This window comes from Hippopotamus amphibius, chromosome 3, assembly GCF_030028045.1.
Source record: "Hippopotamus amphibius kiboko isolate mHipAmp2 chromosome 3, mHipAmp2.hap2, whole genome shotgun sequence".
NCBI lineage: Eukaryota > Metazoa > Chordata > Mammalia > Artiodactyla > Hippopotamidae > Hippopotamus > Hippopotamus amphibius.
The window spans coordinates 167,481,586-167,504,844 of NC_080188.1; the positions used below are offsets into that span (position 1 = coordinate 167,481,586).

Genomic DNA, 23,259 nt, shown 5'->3' on the forward strand with positions numbered 1-23,259 from the left:
ATAAAAATGCTTCCACCAATAAAAGAGCACTTGTACTTGGGGAAAAAACAAATCACCTGTGTTTATTTTAATTCTCGGGAAAACCAAAAGTCAGTCTTCTATATGCAACGCATAGACCGGAGTCTTTGCAGTGAGGGGCAGGAACAATGCCAATTTTACAGACTCACTTACCTTGCTCCTTCAGCCTGTTTTTCCTTAGGGGAAAATTTGCTGTAATTTGATCTTGATAGATGACCTGGCAGGCCTTTTTCAGACATCAGCTCTGCCTCTCTTCTGGGTACTCCTTAGATGGGTGATATTTACAGGAGTCTATAAGCAGGGTCTTCGTTTAGGGGGTTCAGGGGTGGTGGGGAGACTTGTGGATGTGGGAGTCTGAGAATTTCAATGACGGGTGGAACCTGGGGCTGAGGAAAGGAAGAAGAGGTGAGCTGCCAGCATCCTTCCCGATGGGAACAGACAGGCCCACCCTGAGGTGCCTGTGCATCATCCATCTTACTCAGCCCCAAATTTCCCTTGTCAGCTCCACCAGGCTCTTTTTCCTTAGCTGAGATTTGGCTTTCTCATTTCTGAAACAGGCCTCGCATTTCCTCTGTTCCGAGGATTTGGGGAGATCTAATTAGCTTTGACCTGAAATGTACCACATGGGCTTCTGGGAGCAAAGTGTGAAATGATAGAGAAATAAGGACAGGGTACAGTGGGGGGACCCATCTCTGGGTTTGGAGGAACCCAAGAGTGTGTGGAGGTACTTAATTCACATTTAGACTTAACAGCCCATCAGAAAAGAGTCCAAAGTCAGCAAAAATGCAGTGTTTTACACTTACCTTTCTATAAGGACACGAGTATGCTTGGGCAGACAACAAGAAGAGAAGAAGAAAACTGCTAGCATGTTATAAGCAGAATCACTATCTTAATCTTGCAGGTTTCTCTACAGGAAGAATAACTAGTAGATTTTTATGTCTAGTCTCAATGTCCAGAGAACAAATGCCTTCCAGTACCTCCTGCCTTTAAACCACACCTGTGTCCCACCTCAGCTGGCCTCTGGGTCACACATCTCCCCATTTCCCCTCTGCCACTGCTGAGTCAGATCTTGGCAAGGGGCAGGAAGGAGGCAGCCCCAAGGGACACATTCCCACCAGACCTGAGCTGGCTCCATCTCACGTATCCCTACAAATGGCACAGATGCCTTCTGTCTTGTTCTCCTGTGCTGGACAAAAGCTTCATCCAAGGCCAGCGCAGCCTCACACAGAGGAAGGGCAGAGCTCAGGGCTCACATGTTCAAAATATAAACCGATCCAAGATATTAAGAGACAAAGACAACTGGCATCTACTTTTCAGGCCTTTCTTCTGTTCTCATCTCACAGCAACCAGACAGTACAAGATGGGCTGAGGGGTCCTTCCAGCTGACAAACAAATCTGGTGGTTCACATACCACTGTGTTTTCTTCTCCTTCCTATCTCTTGGGTGGGTGATGGGGAACATAAGAGATTTCCATTTCCTGAGAGTTCATCTCCTTATGGAAAGGTTCTGAATGGCAGTACTGCATGTGTGTTATGAAGAAGTTCCTATTTTGCTAACGTAGTTTGTTGGTAAGTGTGGTGTTGGAGAGGCCTGAAGGGACCCAGGATATGCCCTACCTCTCACTTCCAAAAGAAAGGGCCTTTTGGGGAGATGTGATAGAATTATTAAAATTATGTAATAAAATCAAGTATGTGATAAAATCAGTTTCGTATATTCTATAATTAGTATTAATAGTCATGCCTTTTTGTTTGTTTTTATTGAAATGCAGTTGATTTACAGTGTTGTGTTAATTTCTGGTGTACAGAAAAGTGACTCAGTTATATATTCATTCTTTTTTAACATTCTTTTCCATTATGGTTTATCCCAGGAGATTGCATATATTTCCCTGTGCTATACAGTAGGACCTTGTTGTTTATCTATTCTAAACGTAATAGTTTGCACCTACTAACCCCAAACTCCCAGCCCACCCCTCTCCCTCTGCTCCTCCGCCCTGGCAATCACAAGTCTGTTCTCTAACAGTCATACTTTTTTATTTTTTATTTTTTATTTTTTTATTTTTTATTTTTTTTGGCACACAAGCTTAGCTGCTCCGCGGCATGTGGGATCTTCCTGGAGCTGGGATCAAACCCATGACCTCTGCATTGGCAGGCGGATTCTTAACCACTGCGCCACCTAGGAAGCCCCAGTCATACTTTTTTAAAAGAAAAATCAAGATAGAAAGAAAATTCTATACTTGAACAACTCAACCGACAATGACACTTTAATCGCACCATCTCTGGCCAACTGTTTGCACAAGCTTTGTTCGTATTGATACTTGCATAGTTCTGTATTACAAGGCACACACATTCCTTCAATTATGGACTGACCTGCCACTATTATATTCAATTTGAGCTCCTCCCCTCTACTCCCAACCCTTAGGCATTTTATTTGTTCGACACTATTAATCTTGTTTTGATTACGTGATGCTTCCCTTCAGGAAGAAAGTATTGGTCCCTTTTAAAGAGATGGCAAATGATAAAATGGAAGGAATCAGAAAATCTTATAATGAGAAAAGATGTCCACGATCACTTGATCTAAACTTCTTGTTACAACTGATGAAACTGAGGACTAAAATGTTAGGTCATTTGCCCAAGGTTGCACAGAGCTAGTGGCAGAGACAGCAGATGACACATCTCCTGACTCCCCTCCCTCTGCGCCAGGATGCTGCTACATTTGGCTTATTGGTGCCTGAATGAAGTAGGAGCGGTTTGGTAGGGGACATGCACCAGCTTTAGTGTGTTCCCTTGACCTTTCAATTTGGGGGCATCCAGAAAGGAGGAGAGGAACACGAGAGGGCAGAAAAAGAAGAAAGCTGAGCATTCTTGGCGTGCTGGAAGACTCTGGAAACATTTTAGACCCAGCATGTTTAGGAAACTAGAGTGTCAGACCAAGTGACGGGAGGGGGTATGACGAGGCAAGTGTCCCCCACTGTTCTCTGTGGTAGCTGCCACTCCCTTTCCGCTCTGGTTACCTTTCTAGTTCTCTGTTCTCGGTCAGGACACTCAGCTCAAGCTCTTGCAGAATATGTTTTCAGTGTTTTCACTTTGCACTTAGCTTGAGCCTTTCCCTCTTTCCTCCTTCAAGGCCCAGCTCAGAAAATCCAGTTCTTCATGAGGGCTCCCCTGCAGTATTCTATTGAGCTTGATGTCTCTCTTCTCTGAGCTGCCCAAGCACTTGGCCACAGTGCCTAGGTTCTGCCATGGACTGTTTCAGCGCACTACTTCCACCCTCACCAACATCCTCTACTCTCTGCTCCGCCCACCACCCCGATAGCCAGCCCGTGTCATCAATCAGAAACTTTTTGAGCACAGGTGTGTGTGTTATTCATTTTTATATTCTCAATAGCACATGGCACAGACCCAGACCACTGTGGGCACTAAAGCTGAATAGAATATTGGCTATGAATTGTAACAGTAGATCTGATTTTGTTCGTGAAAAGTTGCTTGGGTTTTAGAGGCCAATTTCCAGACATATCCAGTTTAATCTAGAAAACTACATCTTCCCACTGCCATAAATAGTCCATGGCAGCTTGAAGGAATTTTAGCACCCTCCACAGGTGAACACTTCTCACCTTCTTGCTAGTTAACTCTGCTTGTTTACCTACCGTGAACGCAGATAGTCCTAACCAGTTGGCTCAGGCCCATGGTTTATCCAGCTGGTCTTGTCCCTGGCATGGGCTTAGCGGGGCCCATGGTCTAATGGGAGTCAGGTCTGAGCACAGGTTTAAACAAAAGATTTGAGATCTGGGACAAATACCCATGGTGATGGTGCTATACTTCTGTACTCTGTAATTGAGCAGGTACGTGCGAAAGTACACACCTGACTGGGTGGTGCCCTGGTACCCTGGGGGATTCCCTAGTGTTGCTGATTGGAAAGCCTTTGGAGCCAGTGAGAGGCACCGAACATGCTGGCGGTTCACCAGAAGTGGCTCTAAGGGTCTGTGTCTCTCTCTGACTTATGGGGAATAGTAGAGCATAAAGGGTTAAGAATGAGGAGTGTTTGGACAGAGCCAGGTTAAAGTCCTGGCTTCTCCACTGCTAAAGGAGTGATGTAAAACAAGATACTTAGTCTTGTTAAGGCTCATTAAAACATCTGTAAAATGGAGTAATCGCCCACTTCACGGCATCGTTTCAAGGATCATATGGAATTGTGCCTCTCTGATAGTCAGACACATAGTGAGTACTCAGTGCATGCCAGCTGTTGTGAGTTGTCTATTACCATGTGCTTAGTAATAGATCCTCAGCCTTTCTGGAAGCAGTTCTCCGTTGGTTCTGGCTTTTAAGCAGGAAGCACTGCTCTCAGAAGACTAAGCTGAACCCACTCTACTCTCGGTGGAACTCTATTTCCAAGAGAAGGATTTAAAAGGTAGAAAGATTAATGGTACAACTCTGGTTGTCTAAAACCTTTCCTCAAGTATCTGAGACTGGGAGAAGGACAGCAGATATGTTGTCTCTATAGCAGGGGCTCCATGGGTTAGAACAGCATCATAGGCCCAGAAACACGCTGTGAGCAGGAGCTGAGCTGGGGCCTGGCTGGTGAGTTAGCCACTAAAGTCTGTGAAAGAGCAAGCTGCAGAAGCCCAGGCCAGGGCTACATGTCTGATCTTGGCCCCATTGTCATCCCTCTCAACCAACCCGTGTAATCCACGTTTATGAATTCACTCACCAAAATTCACTCACCTGTGCCAGGCACTGAGCTCGTGGAGTTTTCATTTAAGTGGGGAAGACAGATGTCAATCAACTTGCCACAGGAATAGCAATGGAGTACTGGTCCTCAGACCTTAGTGTGCATAAGAGTCCCTCAAAGTGTTTGGTAGAACACGGATTCGAGGCCCACTCTCGGTTTCTGATTCAGTAGGTCTGGAGGGGAGCCCAGTCATTTGCATTTCCTAGCGAGTTTCCAGGTGATGCTGATGCTGTTGGTCTAGAAACTACACTTGGAGAACCACTAATATTATATAATGACAAAGTGTGATAAATTCTCTGGGGGAAGAATATCGGGAGTTCTGGGAGAGTATATCAGAGGGTCCTAACTCAGACTGGAAGAGTCTTAGAAGTCCTTTCTGAGAAAATGGCATTTAAACTGGAATCTGAAGGTGAACAGGAAGGAGAGAGTGGGGGAAGATGTGGGGGCCATGAGGAGGAAGGGAGTATGGTGATGTGGAGCAAGGAGGCCAGTGTGACCGGAGCACGGTAGGTGGTAGGAGAGCTGTTAAGGCAAAACCAAAGGGGCCGGGGTCAGGTAGATCATCAGGGCCTGGTGGACGAGCAGAAAGGTTGTGGGTTATATGCTAAGTACAGTAGGAAGCCTTTGTGAACCAGAAAAATGACACATTCTGATTTATGGTTTTAAAGTTTAGCTTATTGCCACTGGGTAAAGAGGAGTGGGTTAATCTGGGATATTGTTTGGAAGTAAAATCGATAGAATTTGGTGATGGATTAGAGGTGGGAGAGAGGAGAAAAGGAAAGTGTTGAAGATGGTTACAGGTTAAGTGAGATGGCATAGCAGTAAGACAGTTCTGATGATCTTCCTGAGATAGGGATGAAAATTTTGTGTCCACATCCATGAATGGTATTTGACCTCATCCCTCATCCTTCCTCCTCCTTTCTCCTCTCACATCTTTGTCTTCAAGCCAGTCTATACTCATCCATCACTTCTTTAGGCCAGTTAAGCTGTTTGCTGGGGCAGTAGGCTATTCGAAGATGAGGACAAGGCTCTGGCAAGTTTGATCAAGACCTGTGGGCCTGGCTTCCCAATCTGACAGACATGGTGGGAAGAAAGAATTGTCCACACATCCAGATGCTCTGTCCTTTCAAGCTTTATCTAGTAAACTCTTAAAACATTCATCAGAGAAATCTTAACACCGTCTTCCTTATTTTACTGTGGCAACACTGGACCATGGAATAATGTGTCTTCCTCTCTGCCAGGGAGGGAATGAAGCCAATTCCAGAGGGGGTGGTTTGGGGCTTCCTGGACCCCAGGTATTTCATCTGGGCCACTCGCTCAAGCAAGTAGAAGTAGGTCATGAGCTGCAATTAGGGACAGGGACAGGATGTTCCCAGCTGGAGGTTTGAATACCAGTGAGTGAAAGTGAAGGTTCCCATGGCAATGGTAATGCCACCTCTTTTTTGAGACCAGCAACCCAGCAACATGGGGCTGAGTCAACTGCTGCTTTGAAAATCTGTTGTATTTCTTCATTTTCTTGTCTCACATTGGAAATATCGTGATGACATGGTTCCCAGGCATTTGATAGAGTTTCAGATGATTTTCCACGTGGTGATGTGGTCTTAGGAATGATGCCCTAGAAGCACCATCTCGTAATGTGTCTTTTCCAGTTGTCTACTGCACAGGGAATGATGGACTTTAAGGCACCAATGGCAGGTGAGATTTTCTATTAGTTTAAAACTCTTTTTCAGGGCATTCCAAAATCTTCCAACTTTTCTGATTTTGCAAAATACCAGAAAGAGAAGGATGAATGGAAAAGATACTGTTGACTGTTTCCAAAAGATCTCTGAGAACTTCTCCTGTCTCTTTAGGAGGATGTGTTCAGAAAAAGATGGTCAGGGCCTCTTCTTTCAGGCCCTTCTTCATGCCCTCCTTGCTCTTCTGGTCAGATTGTGTGCCCAGGCTACACAGGCACCCTCAAGCTCCATCTCAAGATGACTCAGAGAACTCTTAAATCACCGAACATTAGAGCTGGAAAGTGCTTCAGTCAGAGAGGGGTGAGCAGGGGGCTGCCTGAGACTTTAAGGTTTCATTCAGTTGAGACCCTCCCATAAGGCAGAACCTTGGTTTGGTCACTGTGGTCCTGGGACCAGACATTAGCTTGTAGGTTCAGGTCTCCTAGACTGACTCACAATAACCAAGTTTGAAATAAAATGACATATAAACTGAAATGTCTATATATGCATTTTACAACGGGGGATATTTTATTTTGGTGACCAGAATCCTCACATCTCTTATCAGTATCAGAGTATTTGGAAGATAGAATTAGTAATCAGAAGCTTGCTTAGCAATCAGAACTTCAGAGCAAAGAGAAGTGGGTGACCTCAAAGCATGTTTTATCTGGGAAAGAAACTCCTGATGAACTATCCCTGCCCAATAACAGACATTTTTTGGGTTATAAAAGAATGTTCACTTGCTGTTGAGCTAGCCATTCTCTTCCCAGGACAGCCCTGGGAAAGTAAGTACTGTTAAGTTCTGCTCCTCTGGGCTTATATAGGGTTTACTCGGACCATATCCCTATTGGTAACACATTACATTTCATTGGGTTTCAACTCTCTTGATCCTATCGTTTTTTTTTTTTTTTTTTTTTGAGGGGGTACGCCAAGTTCAATCATCTGTTTTTATACACATATCCCCGTATTCCCTCCCTTCCTTGACTCCCCCCCCTCGAGTCCCCCCCACCCTCCCCGCCCCAGTCCTCTAAGGCATCTTCCATCCTCGAGTTGGACTCCCTTTATTATACAACAACTTCCCACTGACTATCTATTTTACAGTTGGTAGTATATATATGTCTGTGCTACTCTCTCACTTCGTCTCGGTTTCCCCTTCACCCCCTGCCCCCTCCCATACCTCGAGTTCTCCAGTCCATTCTCTGTATCTGCATCCTTGTTCTTGTCACTGAGTTCATCAGTACCATTTTTAGATTCCATATATGTGAGTTAGCATACAATATTTGTCCTTCTCTTTCTGACTTACTTCACTCTGTATGACAGATTCTAGTTCTATCCACCTCATGACATATAGCTCCATCTCATCCCTTTTTATAGCTGAGTAATATTCCATTGTGTATATATGCCACATCTTCTTTATCCATTCATTTGTTGGTGGGCATTTCGGTTGCTTCCATGTCCTGGCTATTGTAAATAGTGCTGCAATAAACATTATGGTACAAGTTTCTTTTGGGATTATGGTTTTCTTTGGGTATATGCCCAGGAGTGGGATTATTGTTTCATATGGTAGTTCTATTTGTAGTTTTTTAAGGAACCTCCAAATTGTTTTCCATAGTGGCTATACCAACTTACAGTCCCACCAACAGTGCAGGAGAGTTCCCTTTTCTCCACACCCTCTCCAACATTTGTTGTTTCCAGATTTTGTGATGATGGCCATTCTGATCGGTGTGAGGTGATACCTCATTGTGGCTTTGACTTGCATTTCTCTAATGATTAGTGATGTTGAGCATCTTTTCATGTGTTTGTTGGCCATCTATATGTCTTCTTTGGAGAAATGTCTATTTAGGTCTTCTGCCCATTTGTGGATTGGGTTATTTGCTTTTTTGGTATTAAGCTGCAAGAGCTGCTTGTATATTTTGGAGGTTAATCCTTTGTCCCTTGTTTCATAGGCAATTATTTTTTCCTGTTCTGAGGGTTGCCTTTTAGTCTTGTTTATGGTTTCTTTTGCTGTGCAAAAGCTTTTAAGTTTCATGAGGTCCCATTTGTTTATTCTCGATTTTATTTCCATGATTCTAGGAGGTGGGTCCAAAAGGATGTTGCTTTGATGTATGTCATAGAGTGTTCTGCCTATGTTTTCCTCTCCTAATATCGTTTGCTACTATGTCCACTCAAATCATACACTGGCCACCTTGTCTCCTGAGTTATTGATGTTCTCTTAGAATGGGTTGACTCTTAATAGTGTCCCTTTCCATTTTCTACATTTGGAGCCCACTAGAGCCTCCTCCAGAACTGTAGAAGGACCAGCAGCTCTTCCAATCCAACACTTTAGAACACAAGTTTCCAAAGCTGTATTCCCAGCCCACTTTGGCTTGAATGCTGCCAACAGTGGGGAGGTCACCCCTTCTGGGGACTCAGTCCTTTTAACCAAGACCCTAGGCTAAAGGGGATAAACCAACCAGAAGATATTATCAATGCACTTGTGTGTCTAGCACCTGCCCTGTGGGTGAGGTCTTTCCCTAAATGCTGCAGGGGATATAAAAGAAGAAGTGAGATCAGGAATGGGCAGCTGGCCATTTCCAAAGTTCTGCAGGGAAGGAGGGTTCAGACCTTCCCAGACTTGGCAGTTGGTATCCTCAGCGTCTCTGGAGCTTGTTCAGTCACCTAGCACTACTGTCCTTCCAGAGTTCTGAGTGTTTGCTATTCTGATGAAAAGAGCTGAACCTGTGGCCCACACGAAGTGTTGTTAAGGGCAAGATTGGGCCTATCATGGAGGGAATAGCCTGCTACTAGGGCCCCATGAGGCTGTCAGAGTGTCTGAAAATCCCACCGTGTTTTGGTTATAGCATTGTCTCCAAAATGTTCATTATAATGCAAATCATTTTAAATGAAGTCGATGACAGATGAAGACATAAGTGGCTGAGCAAAGAGCAAGACTCCAAGAAAATGGGGCCCAGGTGTTGGAGCACTGATCTGGAGTATGAGGCACTGTTCCAAAGAGCAGAATGGAAATTTTGAGTGATGATAGGTCAGCTGATAATAATGATGAGATATGGCTCCCAAGGACACCCTCCCCGCCCCCCCCCCCCCCCCACTCCCAACCCTCAAAACAAGATTCCATGGTGAGATTTCATTGCCATTCTTGCTGACATAATTCTGGAAGCGAGGAGCTTCCCTCCCGATTCACCTTGAGCGAGCTAACATACGTTTCAAATCCCAGCTGAACCACTTAATAGCTTTGTGATCTTAAGTTATTTCATTTCCCTGAGCCTTAGTTCACTCTGCTGTAAGAAAGAGAAAATGATACATACTATTTGTGAAGATTAAATGAAATTACATGTACTGTGTGGCATGTGGTAGACATGCGATCAATGGAAATTATCATTTCTCCTTTTATTTCCTGTAGAAGCTCCCTTTAATGTGTCCATCAAGGCTTCCTCCTACTCCACTCCCAAGGGTCCTATCTAGAGTTTAAATCGTTCACTCTATTCCAGGAGCTGAATTGTGATCAAGCCTAACAACAAAAGTGAATTTTGACACATTAGCATCGGGCTTTGAAAGTCAGACATGCTTATTTCTTACTAAAGATAACTTGCATACTTTGAGTTATAAAATTGTGGTTAAAAAAAAGGGGAGGTCCCTTTCTTTCTGTCTTCCTTCCCTTTTCCTTCTTCCCTTTTTCTTCTTCCCTTTATCATCAAGACCTCCAACCTACAGAATATCTTTGAATGGATTTATCTCAGTTTTCCCTCCCAAACTGACCAAGGTTGACCGGGATAGTTCCCTGGTCTCAGCTGGTGGGTGAGAACGGGGACCTCCTTATCCTCCTGGACACTCTAGGTCATGGCTCTTGCTTGGTGTGTGAGGGAGGGGGAAAAGGAGGAGGACCCCAACTATCTTGTTCTTCCATTTAGTTATTCATAGCACTTACCATCCTCTGTAGTTGTCCTCAGAAAGTAAGCTCCGTGCAGGACTTGTGTCCCGTATACCTTTTTGTGCTCGGTATTTGCACAGTGCCTGGTGCACAGTAGGAATTCAATAAATGAAGGGCGATTGAATGCGTGAACGTGTGTGATTGTGGCCTGGTGGGGCGGGGTCACAGGGCAAGTCTGGAAAAGAGCTGCCCTCGGGAGCCTCCAGCTACACTCTGCCAGGGCAAGGGGGCCTCCTATTTTGGATTGAGCCATGCCTCTTTAGCAAGGTCAGCGTTGGGATGGTTTCTGCGCCTTCTTCCCTAGAGGGGTGAGGCTCCCAGTTCTCCCCATCAGGCTCCCAGTCAGCAAGCTCAAGAGAGTTTTCAGTAGGAATTCAGTATGTATTTGATGTTCCTTTCCTTCCCCGGCATTCACATTTGCATCTTTGGAAATCTCATGCCCTCTTCACACCAACCAGATAGGAAATTTCTTGTTTGGCTGTGACATTCTGGGCCCAGGCCACCTGCTGCTGCAGTGGATTTTAGCTGTATTATTATTTTCTGCTGTTCTGGGTGTCAACAACCCCCTCAGCACTAGATACAAACATATAACCACACAGCTCTCGCCTGCCCCAAAGCTTGCTGGGTCAGTTAAACAGACAATAAAATGCAGACTTCAAATATATCAGGGTAGAATGCATTTAAAATTCTCAGTGGGAGCTAGAAAGAGAATGCTTTTAAAGTCTTTCCATTTCTTCCTCTTCGCTTGCCTTCAGCATCGGAGCTGCCTGAGAGTTGTCCTGCCCCTTCTCCGTCTAGATGACCATTTAAGGATGGCTGGTCCTTCTGTGAGCAGGCAAAAAGTTTGAGATGTTGGCTGTAACTGTGGACCGTTGCCCCCTGGCTCCTCCCAGGCTGCCTGAAGCAGCAGAGGCACCTAAACTTGGCAGCAAAGATTTCCAAGCCCGCTTTCAATTCTGATGCCGCAGAGGGCCCTGTGGGGCTCCTGGGCACAAAGCCTTTCTGTGTCCCCTATTTCTTTGATTATAGGAAACAGCCTTCCTTCAGCCTCCATGACCTTCCCCAAGTTCCAATGGGCAGATTCAAGCAGTTGTTAATTAGGGAAGGGAGGGGATGCAAGACCAGGGAGAAACAAACAGTCAAGAGCAGCCTTTTGGCAAGGTCCTGTTTCCCCATCAACAGATACACACAATAATATCTTTGAGCTATTTTGCAGATACTGAAACCCCTTCCAGATAGGAGAAGTTAACGATTAATGGTGGTATGCTGCCCACAAGCATGTAGACCCCAGACCAGTTGGACCTGAAGGTTGATGATGCGGACTCCTACTTACCTCACCACCCACCCATCAGAAGAATGCAGGACTCTTACTGCCTCGATCCTTATCGCCTGCCCCGACCACCAGGCTGACCACTATACCCCTGACCACATACCCCTGACCACACGGCCTGACTATAAGACCTCTCCCTAGTCCCTGGGGAGGGGGGCACAGTTCTTGAGGCGCTAGCCTCCTGTGTTCCCTCTTTGCCTGGCAAAGTAATAAAGCTATCCTTTTCTACTTCACCCAAAACTCTGTCCTGGAGATTTGATTTGGCACCGGTGTACAGAGAAGCTGAGCTTTCAGCATCATTTCTGCCATGCAGAGTGGTGTTAAGTTGATGATTCAGGATTGCAAACCAGCAGAGCTCTGTCCTTTGGGGGAAATACAATCCGTTTGACAAGTTTCACGTGGGCTGTTTCTGAACATGAGAAACCAGCACCCAGGACAGTATAGGTCAAGAAGCAGGTGAGCCAGGCCCCGTGGGTCAGGGGCCACTTGGCAGGGCTTTCACCAGTAATGCTCTCACTGCCTGCTTTGGTCTTTGCAACACATGTGCCCCAGGCAGCACGTCTGTTCTCACATCTCTCTGTGTTCACATCAGTGTTCCTTTCACCTGGCAAGGACCTGACCTGTGTCACAGGTTCTCCTAAGCGTGACATAAGGAGAAATTCCAGTGAACTCAAGGATCCGCTTCCCAGTCCTCTGAGGAGGCTGTCATTTCAAGGCAAAGTTATGCTCATTGGTTGATGGAAGGATCAGGACTCAAACCGTGAATTCAATAGGTCAAGCATCAAGATCTCACCAAAACCCAAGACATCAGAAAGCTCCTGCTTCCAGATATAAGGAAGGGGTTTTGGTTTTGGTTTTGTTAAAACAAAAGAACCTTGCTGAAACACCCCTTGTCTTGCATGTGCCGTGAATGACCCTTTGTTCCAACGAATCTCCAAACTGTCTGGGCTGCAAGGCTGGTTTAGTGTATCATACAAAAACGTTTACATTTTCTCTGTCATCCCCCACCCTCATCTGCTTCTTTTATTTTTTCCATTGTATTCACATCGGCACAGAGGTCTTAGGGGCAAAGACTGTAAATATCTTTGTGACGCTAATATTTTCTGTGCTGGGTGCAGCTCCTTGTACACAGGGGAGCACAGTGGATGGACATTGATGGTGAGGGAAGATAGAAATGGCTTAACAGTAACTCCCTCAGCATCGCCAGAAACAATTGTTTCCATCCCCGCTGCTGCCTGTGCACACATGTATGTACCCATGCACGTGAGCACATGCTCACGTGCGCAGATTAGGGCCAAACAAGCCATGTTGCTTATTATTTCAAAGGACCGAAAAACCTCTAAAAGATGTCTTTGCTGGATTGCCACTGTTTTACTCAAACCTCAGGCTGAATTGAAAAAGAGAAAATGTATCACCATGTTGGGAAAATTAAGGAACAGGACATTTTATGTACAAGTCCTGTCTTTTCAAGTAAGGCAGGTGAGGACACACTTTTCAAAGTGGGAGGTGGAGGGAGGCATATTAGGAACTCCCTTAGGGATGATTTTCAATATTCATGTCCTTACTCACTGCCCCCAGCCTGAGTTGCTGGTAAAGTGAGCTACCCTTCTGGAGAGAGTGTGTGCTATCTCTCAGAGCATTAGCATGGAAAAAAAAACGGTTCAAGTCAATTGGTCTAAAAGAACAGAATGGGGACTTCCCTGGTGGTCCGGTGGTGAAGACTTTGCCTTCCAATGCAGGGGGTGCGGGTTCAATCCCTGGTCGGGGAGCTAAGATCCCACATGCCTCGCGGCCAAAAAACCAAAACATAAAACAGAAACATTATGGTAACAAAATCAATAAAAGACAAAATATGGCCCACATCAAAAAAAAAAAGTCTTAAATAAATACATAAAAGAACAGAATGGCCTGGGGTCCATCTACCATGAGGAGAATGGCAGCGCTCAAGAAAAAAAATCATTTCCCTTCAAATCTGGGATGTAATTGGAGTTCCAGCTATATGCTGATCATCTCTATTGCATCTTCAAAGAACAGTGCTATTGCAGTCATTCCTATGTTCAAAAATATTTTTTAATAATTCCTACATCCATTGTGCAAAGTACTTCAATACATAAAGATAATAACAGCAAACATTTTTAGAATGCTTACTGTGTATTAAATTTCCCAAGCATTTTCCATATAATAATTTCTTTGATCTAATTTAATCCTCTCAACAGTTCCACGAAAGAGGTTCCATTATTATCATCCCCATTTTACAGATTAGGAATCAGGAGTTTGTGCTGTACAGTGAGTGTTCTAGCCTTAGGATGGAACACTCACAGAGAAAGTGATAAAATGCCAGAGGAGAAAATACAAAGGACATGCTATAGTAGTTTGTAGGAAGGAAAGGTCACTTCCAACCAGGAAGATCAAGGAAGGCTTCTTTGAGGAGGTAGCATCTGAGCTTGGTCTTGAAGGGTAGAGAGGGTTTCTATATGTTTGGCTCTTTGCTTTGTCACAGGAAGAAAGGGGGTAAGAAATGACTATCATTGAGGTGACAGTGGAGTTGCAGGACTGTTCCAGACAGAGGGAAGTTGTAGCAGAAACACGAAGGTTGTAGATCATTGGGGGTGACAAGATGTTCATTTGTCTGGGGAATAGTGGGACAGAGGCTGAAAAAGTAGAGGAGGGGCAAGTCAAGGTATTGATACATCTGGAGTTTGGACTCAACTATGTTGACCTTGGGAGCCACTAAAGGTGAAGATCAGAGTTGGCTGCTGGTGTTTAGTCTGGTGGCAGGAGGTGCGGTGGGATTGAAGGTTAAAAGCCTGGAGGGGATCCTAGAGAGAAGCCGTTAATAGTCCAGGTGAGGAAATTGCCTGGCGGTCCAGTGGTTAGGACTCCACGCTTTCATGAGCCCACAAGTTCATTCCCTGGTTGGGGAACTAAGATCCCACAAGCTGCGGGGTGCGAGGTAGAATTGGGACTGGGAATCGGGACAGGTGTGAGAGGTGACGAATGATTGGATGTCAGGGAGAAATTAGTGGTTGGGAAGAGCCAAAGATGATTTCAAAGACTTAATGACACAGTAAGGTGAGTGATTTTATTGATAGAAACAAGTCAGCCAGGAGGAGGGTGAGGGGCGGGGGAGAAGAGAGAATGAGGTGGTGTATTAGCAGAGTAATTTTAACTGACCATAGGCTATCAAGGGAGAGATTTCCAACATGTGGAATCAGGCGATGGGCCTTGGGTGGGAAAATGGGCTTGGATGACAACTCTCATATTCCTTCCCCCCTCTCCCCCCGCTGGGATTCTGAACCAATCGAGAGAGCTGGAAGAGCCAGAGGATTTCCAGTGGCCCTAGGATGGGGAGGAAACCCTGCCTGCTCAAACCTGAGCATCATCATTGTTATCTGTGCGGTCCTGCGGAAGATGCTTTGCCTTTCTCGGCTTCAGCTTCCGCATCTAGAAAATAGGGTTTCAATGAGATCGCATATAAAATGCCAAGTAGAGTGCCTGGTACTTAGTGAGGGCTCTAAATATTCTCAGTGTTTTATTCTGTATCGTCTGGAAGTGTTTCCAGACTTATTTCTCCTTCTGTTAAAGGGAACTCTGAGTGGGCTAAAGGAATTCCATCTCTGGCCCTGCCCGATTCCTTCAGGAGTAGGAGGGCCAGATGAAAGTGAGGTTTCGTTTTATTAAAGGTAGGTAGCAGTAGAATCACAAGGGAAATTAGATCCATTTTATTTTCATTAGGATTGGCGTGGAGGAGAGAACTTTTTTTTTTTTGGCAATAAACTGCATATATTTAGAGTGTACAATTTGGTATCCCAATCTCCCAATCCATTCCCCCCCGCAACCCTCCCCGCTTTCCCCACTTGGTGTCCACACGTTTGTTCTCTACATCTGTGTCTCTATTTCTGCCTTGCAAACTGGTTGATTTGTACCATTTTTCTATAGTCCACATATATGTGTTAATATATGATATTTGTTTTTCTCTTTCTGACTCACTTCACTCTGTATGACAGTCTCTAGGTCCATCCATATCTCTAAAAATGTCCCAGTTTCATTGCTTTTTACAGCTGAGTAATATTCCATTGTATATATGTACCACATCTTCTTTATCCATTCATCTGTTGATGGACGTTTAGGTTGCTTCCATGTCCTGGCTATTGTAAATAGTGCTGCAATGAACATTGAGGTGCATGTGTCTTTTTGAATTATGGTGTGGAGAGAACTACTTCTTAACTATGATATCTATTCTGATGTCAGGGTCACAGAAGCTAGGTTGCTCACAATTTGGGCTGCAGAGTTAGGTCTTCACCTAGCTGGGAATTGGCCCTCAGCTGACACTTATTTACTACTACCCTAACCCAGTGGTTCTCAGCCTGGGGCAATTTTCTTTCCTGGAGAATATTTGACTTTTTCTTGTTTTTTGGCTGCACTGTGCAGCATTCAGGATCTGAATTCCCTGAGCAGGGGTCGCACCCCCACCCCCTGCAGTGGAAGCTGGGAGTCCTAACCACTGGACTGCCAAGGAATTCCCACAATTGACTTTTTTTGTTGTCACAACTGGGGTAGGGGAACTACTGGCATCTAGTGAGAGAGAGGCCAGGGTGCTGCTAAACATTTTGCAATGCACAGGACAGTCCCCACAATAAAGAATTATCTGATCCAAAATGTCAATAGTGCTGAGGCTGAGAAAGCCTATCTTAATCCAATCATTTCTTATTCATAAAGCACCTACTAAGTGCCAGCTCTAAGCAGCATCCTCGCTTAGCCACCCATTAACTGTATGACCTTGGGCAAGTCCCTTTACCTGTCAGAACCTCAGCTTCCTGGTCAGTAAAATAAGGACATGTCTTGCTCTAGCTCATAGCGTGTCATCAGGATCTAGTATAATAACATAAGTGGAGCCTTTGTGAACTACAGCCCACCCCAGGTAAAGACATTTCTCTAATAACTGCTACCCACCCTTAGTATAAATTCATGTTGTTAAGTGGGGCTTCTGGGTCATGACCATTTTCCTCCCCCACCATTAAGGTACTTGCTGGATGCTGTAATTACACCAGCAACCTGGCAGGTCATCCTTGGGCCCAGCTTAACAGGCCTGGGTGGAAAAATACCTCCCAGCATCCAGGGAGAGATGTTCACGCCTAAGTCAAGCAGGTATTTGGCCCAGTCTGGCTGTTCATGAGAAGCAGCTGACCAGAGGAAACAGTGTCAGGATGCAAACGGCCACTGGCACCAGCCACTTCACCTCCTGAGTACCAGTCAGCTGTGGGCACTTGAGGGTGTGCCTCCAGCGGAAGCTGTGTGAGAGGCCAGGCTTGCCAGCACAGCCGTTTGCTACTTAGCACTCCCTGTAGGGAAGCAGCACCCAGAAAGGGAGAAGCCAGAGAGTCTGATTCTCTGGGCTGAGCCCCTTGCAAGGCTGGTTGGCCCAGGGCCCTAAGGAAGGTGACAGGCAGGCTTCTCTGCTCATAGCAATCATTCTAACCAGCCCAGCTAACTCTCCTGACGTTCAAAGGGCCACTCCTCTTTCATGTGTTTGTGTTTACGGGGTCCTGATTTTTAATGGTAATAATGGCCTTACCTCCCAGGATGTGCCTGTGTGTTCAGGCATTAATGAATGCTTCCAACCCTTCCCTAAGGCAGACACACCCCTTCCCAGCCTCCCACTGGGCCACCTAGAAGGCAGAGATGAAGATGCTTCCTCAAAAGGAGCTTCATTTGATCAGTGCACATGGTACCTCCCAGGTGTCAGAGGAGTTATCAAAAATACATGTGTGACTGCTATATTTAAAATAGATAATCAACAAGGACCTACTGTGTAGCACAGGGAACTCTGCTCAATACCCTGTAATGACCTAAATGGGAAAAGAATTTGAAAAAGAGTAGATACATGTATATGTATAACTGAATCACTTTTCTGTACACCTAACACCTGAAACTAACACAACATTGTTAATCAACTATACTCCAATATAAAATTAAAATTTTAAAAAAAGAAAAAAATACGTTGTGTGACAACTGAGATAATCCATGTCAAGTGCTTAGAACAGTGCACAGCACATAGTAAGTGTTCAATTAATATTAACCATTAGTATTACCTTCCTCACAATAACCCTATAAAGAAGGTATTGTTATTATCCCAACTTTAAGCAGGAGGAAATTGGAACTCAGAGGTGAATCTCTTGCCTCAGGATTTGAATCCAGGAATCCTCTGAGCTGGGCTTCCTCCCACAAAGGAGCTGTTAACCTTAAACTCTTTCCAAAAATGCTAAAAGGGATTAAGCAGTGCTCTCCAAGCCCTTACTTTGGACATCAATCCCTGAGGATTTAAAACTGTGATCTCAGGAACTGGAGCTCCTGTGCCTGCCCATAATGTGGCATTAGTCCTCAGGGGAGCCCTAGTGGAGGGGCTGAGGGAGAAAGGGCAACTGGCAGGACCCTTCAAACTCAGCAGATAGTGAGCTAGAGGTACTTGATCCTGATCCCCAAGACATTTCCTTCTCTCTTTTCAGTCCTGCCCTCTCCACCCCATTCCACCGCAATTCTTTGCCTGAGACAGGGTAGGGCAGCCTCCAAAAGGTTGCTTGGCCAAATCCTCAGACATGGGACAGTTTCTAGTTGCTTCTTGCTCTTTCCCAAGCCCACACTGTCTCACTAGCGGTCAGCTGCCACTCCTCCTCCACAGCCCCCTGAAGCCAGATGCTGCATCCTAAGCCAGGAGGTAAATAACACGGTGCTCCCTAAGGTCAGCTGAGGAGTTGAGGGCCAGTTTTCAGACTGACGGAGTGCACTCAGGAGACCTGACTTCTCATTTTAGCTTCTCCATTTGCCAGCTTGGGCAATAGTAATAACAAGCATTAATACAGGGTTGACAAAACTGCTTCTCAAACGTTGTTTTATTCGATTCTCATAAGACCACGTGAGTGATCAGGACAGATTCTCTTAGTCGTTTTACAGAAGAGAACCTAAGGCTCAGTTAAGCCCTTGATCAAGATTGTACTTCTAATAAGTGAAAATCAGGACGTGAAACCAAAATTTCTTAATAGAAATTTCAAGGCTATTTCCATGTTGTCACTTCTCTGTCTCTCCCTCCTTCCCTCCTTTTCTCTCTGTCTACACACACACACACACACACACACACACACACAAAATGAAGCTCAATTTTTTTCATGTGTAAAGTGAGGGTGTTTGGAATGAATGATCTCTGAGGACCCTTCTAATTCTCAGTTTTTTGTTTTTTGTTTTTTTAATTTTTTCATCTTTATTGGAGTATTATTACTTTACAGTATTATGTTAGTTTCTGCCATACAACAAAGTGAATCAGCTGTATGTATACATATATCCCCATATCCCCTCCCTCCCATCCTCCCTGTCCCACCCCTTTAGGTCTTCACAAAGTATGGAGCTGATCTTCCTGTGCTCTGTAGCAGCTTGCCACTTAGCTCTCAGTTTTCTGATGAATGCTTATATATCTGAAGAACTCAGAGTTCCGATACTCGTATCAGGGTTATGGACTTTCAGATCTACTCTCACTCTTCTATCTGTATCCTGTAACATTTCCATTTCTATAGTTCACAGACTGCACTTTTAAAAAAATTTTTATTTTATATTGGAGTATAGTTGATTAACAATGTTGTGTTAGTTTCAGGTGTACAGCAAAGTAATTCAGTTATACATATACATGTATCTATTCTTTTTCAACTTTTCCAATTCAAGTTGTTACAGAATATTGAGCAGAGTTCCCTGTGCTATATGTAGGTTCTTGTTGGTTATCTATTTTAAATATAGCAGTGTATATACTTTCTTCAGGGAGAGGACCTAGATGAAATCAATAATAAGAGAACTATCAGTTTATTCCTTAAATTTTGAGACCAAATAAAGAAACAGCCTCGCCAGTGTGCGTACACTCCAGCAGCCCCTTTCCTCGGGCATTGAACCTCTGAGCATGGCAGGAGAAGCCTGGTTTGTGACACCTTCTAGCATCATCCACAAGGCTTTTAGATCTTTGGAGAATGACAGTAATAGTGCAAATGGATAGAGAGTATTGATGGCTCAAGGTATCTAAGTGATTAAGAATTTAAAAATGGAGCAGGAAATGATTGTTGCCAACAGAGAGATGCTTCAGCTGAATCCTTGGCCCATTACTCTTAAAGGGATAATTATAATAACCCACAAACTGATGGCAGCTCTCAATTATAGAGGCTTCTCAAACACATGGTATTTTTTGCTGCAGAGAGGAGGTGGTTGTTTATTGGTAATAAGAAAACCTAGATCCAGGACCTTTTTTTTTTTTTTTAAAGTAAATTACTTAACCTCATTATGTCTCAGGTTTTTATTTATAAAATCTGTATTGCAGTAATAACAAATAATACATCAAAAAGTGATGTGAGGATTTAAAAGTTAAAAAAATTAATTTGTGTTTTTTGCCTTATTTCCTTCCTTCCATTATCTCATTCTCTCCCTCATTGTGGGAACCTTTTTTCTCCCATTCTTTTCATTTTTGAAAACTGAGATCAAGTTTATAAAGAGTGAGTCGTGTACAATTCAATGAATTTTGATAAATAGATACACCTGTGTAACCAACTCCCCAGTCAAGATACAGACCATTTCCATCTCCCCAGAAAGCTTCCTCATGCCCCCTTCCAGGAATCCTTATCCCCCTCACCCCCCTACCCCCCAGCTATCATTCTGATTTCTGTCATCAAAGATTAGTCTTGCATTCTTCACGTAAAGGGAATTACACTGTGTTTATTGCTTTGTGTTTGGCTTTCTTTGCTCCACATGATGTTATTGGGATTTCTCTGTATTCTCACACATAGCACAGTGTATCCTTTTTTATTGCCAAGTAGTATTCCATTATACGAATCTACCATAATTTGTTTATATGATCTATTGATGAACATTTGGGTTGTTTCTAGTTTGGGGCTCTTGTGAACACACCTGCTATAAACATTCTTGTAGAAGTATTTTTGTGGGCATAGGTTTTCATTTCTCTTTGGTAAATACTTAGGAATAGAATTACTGAGTCACATGATAAGTATGTGTTTAACTTTACAAAGAAATATCAAATAGTTTTCCAACATGGTTGCCATTTTGCAATCCCACCAGCAATCTATGAAGGTTCCAGTTTTTCCACATTACCACCAATATTTGGCATTGTCAGTCTTTTTAATTGTAAGTCTTCAAATTGGTTTAAAGTGATGTAAAATGTAACCAATGGGGAAAACTCACTGAAGAGTATATGGGACCTTTCTGTACTCTCTTTGCAATTTCCTATGAATCTATAATTATTTTCAAAATAAAAGGGTTTAAAAATATGTATTCATAGATAGCTAGTGGGAAGTTTCTGTATAACAAAGGGAAGTCAACTCGATGATGGGTGATGCCTTAGAGGGCCAGGACGGGGAGGGTGGGGGGGAGTCGTGGGAGGGAAGGGATATGGGGATATGTGTATAAATACAGCTGATTCACTTTGGTGTACCTTAAAAGCTGGTACAAAAGTGTAAAGCAATTATATTCCAATAAAGAACTTAAAAAATATATATGTATTCAAATTTTCATACATTTTCCTTTAATTGGGTAATCTTTTAATTATTGAGTTGTAGGAGTTCTTTATATATTCTAGATAGAAGTCCTTGGTTGCATATATTGCAAATATTTTCTCCAGTTGGTCACTTACCTATTTATTTTCTTAAAAGTATTTTTTTGGTGAGCAGAAGTTTTAAGCTCTGTTGAAGTTCAGTTTATCATTTTTTCTCTTATAGTTAGTACTTTTTCTGGCCTAAGAAATACTTCCCTATTGCAAAATTGGAAGTTTATTATCTTATACTTTCTTTGTGAAGCTTTACAGTTTTAAGCTTGTATATTTAGATAAATATGGTACGTTCCATGTCAAATTAACTTTTTATGAGTGTTGAAATAGGAGTTGAAGGTTTTTTTTGGTTTTTCTGTTTTTTTTTTAATATACATTTACTTTGTAGTTTCAGCACCAATTGCTGTTGTTGAAAAATCATTCCTTTCCCCATTCCTTTGCTTTTGTTGAGAATTAGTACACCATACATGTGTGGGTCTCTGCAAAACCTTTTAGTCAGATTGAACCTCCTGGATTTATCTTTTACCTGCTACCTTTTTCTCCCTTTCCTACTGTTGTTTGTCTTTATGGTTTACTTTATGTGGTTTCCTCAATCTAATCTTCCAACTTTTCTTAGAATTTCAAATTTTGACCTTAATATTTTTGATTGGCAAGAGTCTTTCCTTGTTCTCACATTTGCTACTTAGGCTCTTTCATTTCTTGGTTCAGATATCACCTTCTCCATGAGGTCTTCCCTGACCATCATGGCTAAATTTATACAATCCGTTTCTGCTAGCTCTCCCTAACTACCTTTTCTGCTATTTTTTTTTTTCCTCCATAGCATCTATGATAATTTGGCATACTATATTTTACCTATTTTTGCTTATCTCTCTCTCACTGAAGTGAAAGCTCCATGCGGGCAGGGATGTTTAAATGTTTTCTGTATTGGTACTATTTCTGTGTTTCTGGCACCTAGAATAGTGCCATGCACAAACAGGCACAGTGAATATCTAATGAATGAATAAATGTTTCTTTGTTACAGAATTTTCTTCTTATTTCATGAAAGCAAGATCTTATACCTCTCTGAGGATATTATAATATTTTTAATTTTTTTCTATTTTCTGCATTTCCTCTGTTTCTCTGAGTTCCTCCGCCCACCCCGCCCCATTTGTTTATTTTGATTTTCTGCCTTTATATTGGATGCTTTATTCAAATGACTGGTGATGGGTGACTGCTGATTCACAAACTGGGCCTTGTTGAGTCATCGGTGGAGCCTGTTGACTAGTGGGTTTTAAGCACATGCAAGGGTGTCTCCATCAGTATTGATCCCTGTTTCTCTTGAGCCCTTCGGTTTCCCTAAAGAGGATCCTCAGTCTTTTGCTTGAGGAGCATGAACTAGTCTGCACGTGTTCTGGGAGCCTCGAGAGAAGGGAGCTGTGGACCTCACTCTTTAGCATGGGGACTTTCACTTAATCCCCTTGGGTTCCGGAAAGCACTTTCCTTCTGTCCCTCCCTTTGTCTGCTTTCTCAGAGTCTAGAACCTTTTAGGATCCGTTGCTCCAGAAAATAATATTCCCATTTCCTGCCAGGGCCAGGGAGGGGCAACAAACCTGCTACACATAGGAGGCAGGGGGGTGTGCAGGAGTAACAGCCCATTTTACCAGTTCTCACCCACTCTCTGTTCAGCTCCGTGCTGCCCCGGTGACAGTTGGCTTTCTCCGCTCTGCCATGTCCGTTACCACTCCTGCATTTATTTTGCACCTTCCAAAAAATGTGTCGGCATCTTTTGTCTCCCCTCCCATTTTCTTTGTCCTTGACATTTTTACCTTTTTATTCCTTTTATGTCTTTTTAGTGGGGTTTCAAGAGAGTGGAAATAAATGCATGTATTCCGTCTGCCGTGTGTAATAGAAGTCTGGTGTAAGGATTAAAAGACAAGTGGAGGGGACAGTGTTAAGAATGGTAACAGTTATCGTGTTTAAT

The 23,259-nt window shown here is 43.6% G+C and overlaps 1 protein-coding gene across 2 annotated transcripts in view; it reads left to right on the forward strand.

The window, feature by feature from the left end:
* NMNAT2 (nicotinamide nucleotide adenylyltransferase 2) overlaps window positions 1–23,259 on the forward strand; it is a 187,127-nt gene that overhangs the window by 91,620 nt on the left and 72,248 nt on the right. The window contains exon 1 of one of the 2 annotated variants that reach the window (XM_057725773.1): window positions 6,321–6,438. The exons of the other annotated variant lie outside the window; for it this stretch is intronic. Within the exon in view, the coding sequence (XP_057581756.1) occupies window positions 6,378–6,438 (61 nt within the window). The 5' untranslated portion in view covers window positions 6,321–6,377. Of the gene's footprint in view, window positions 1–6,320; window positions 6,439–23,259 lie in introns of those variants that run through there. 2 annotated transcript variants of the gene reach the window in all.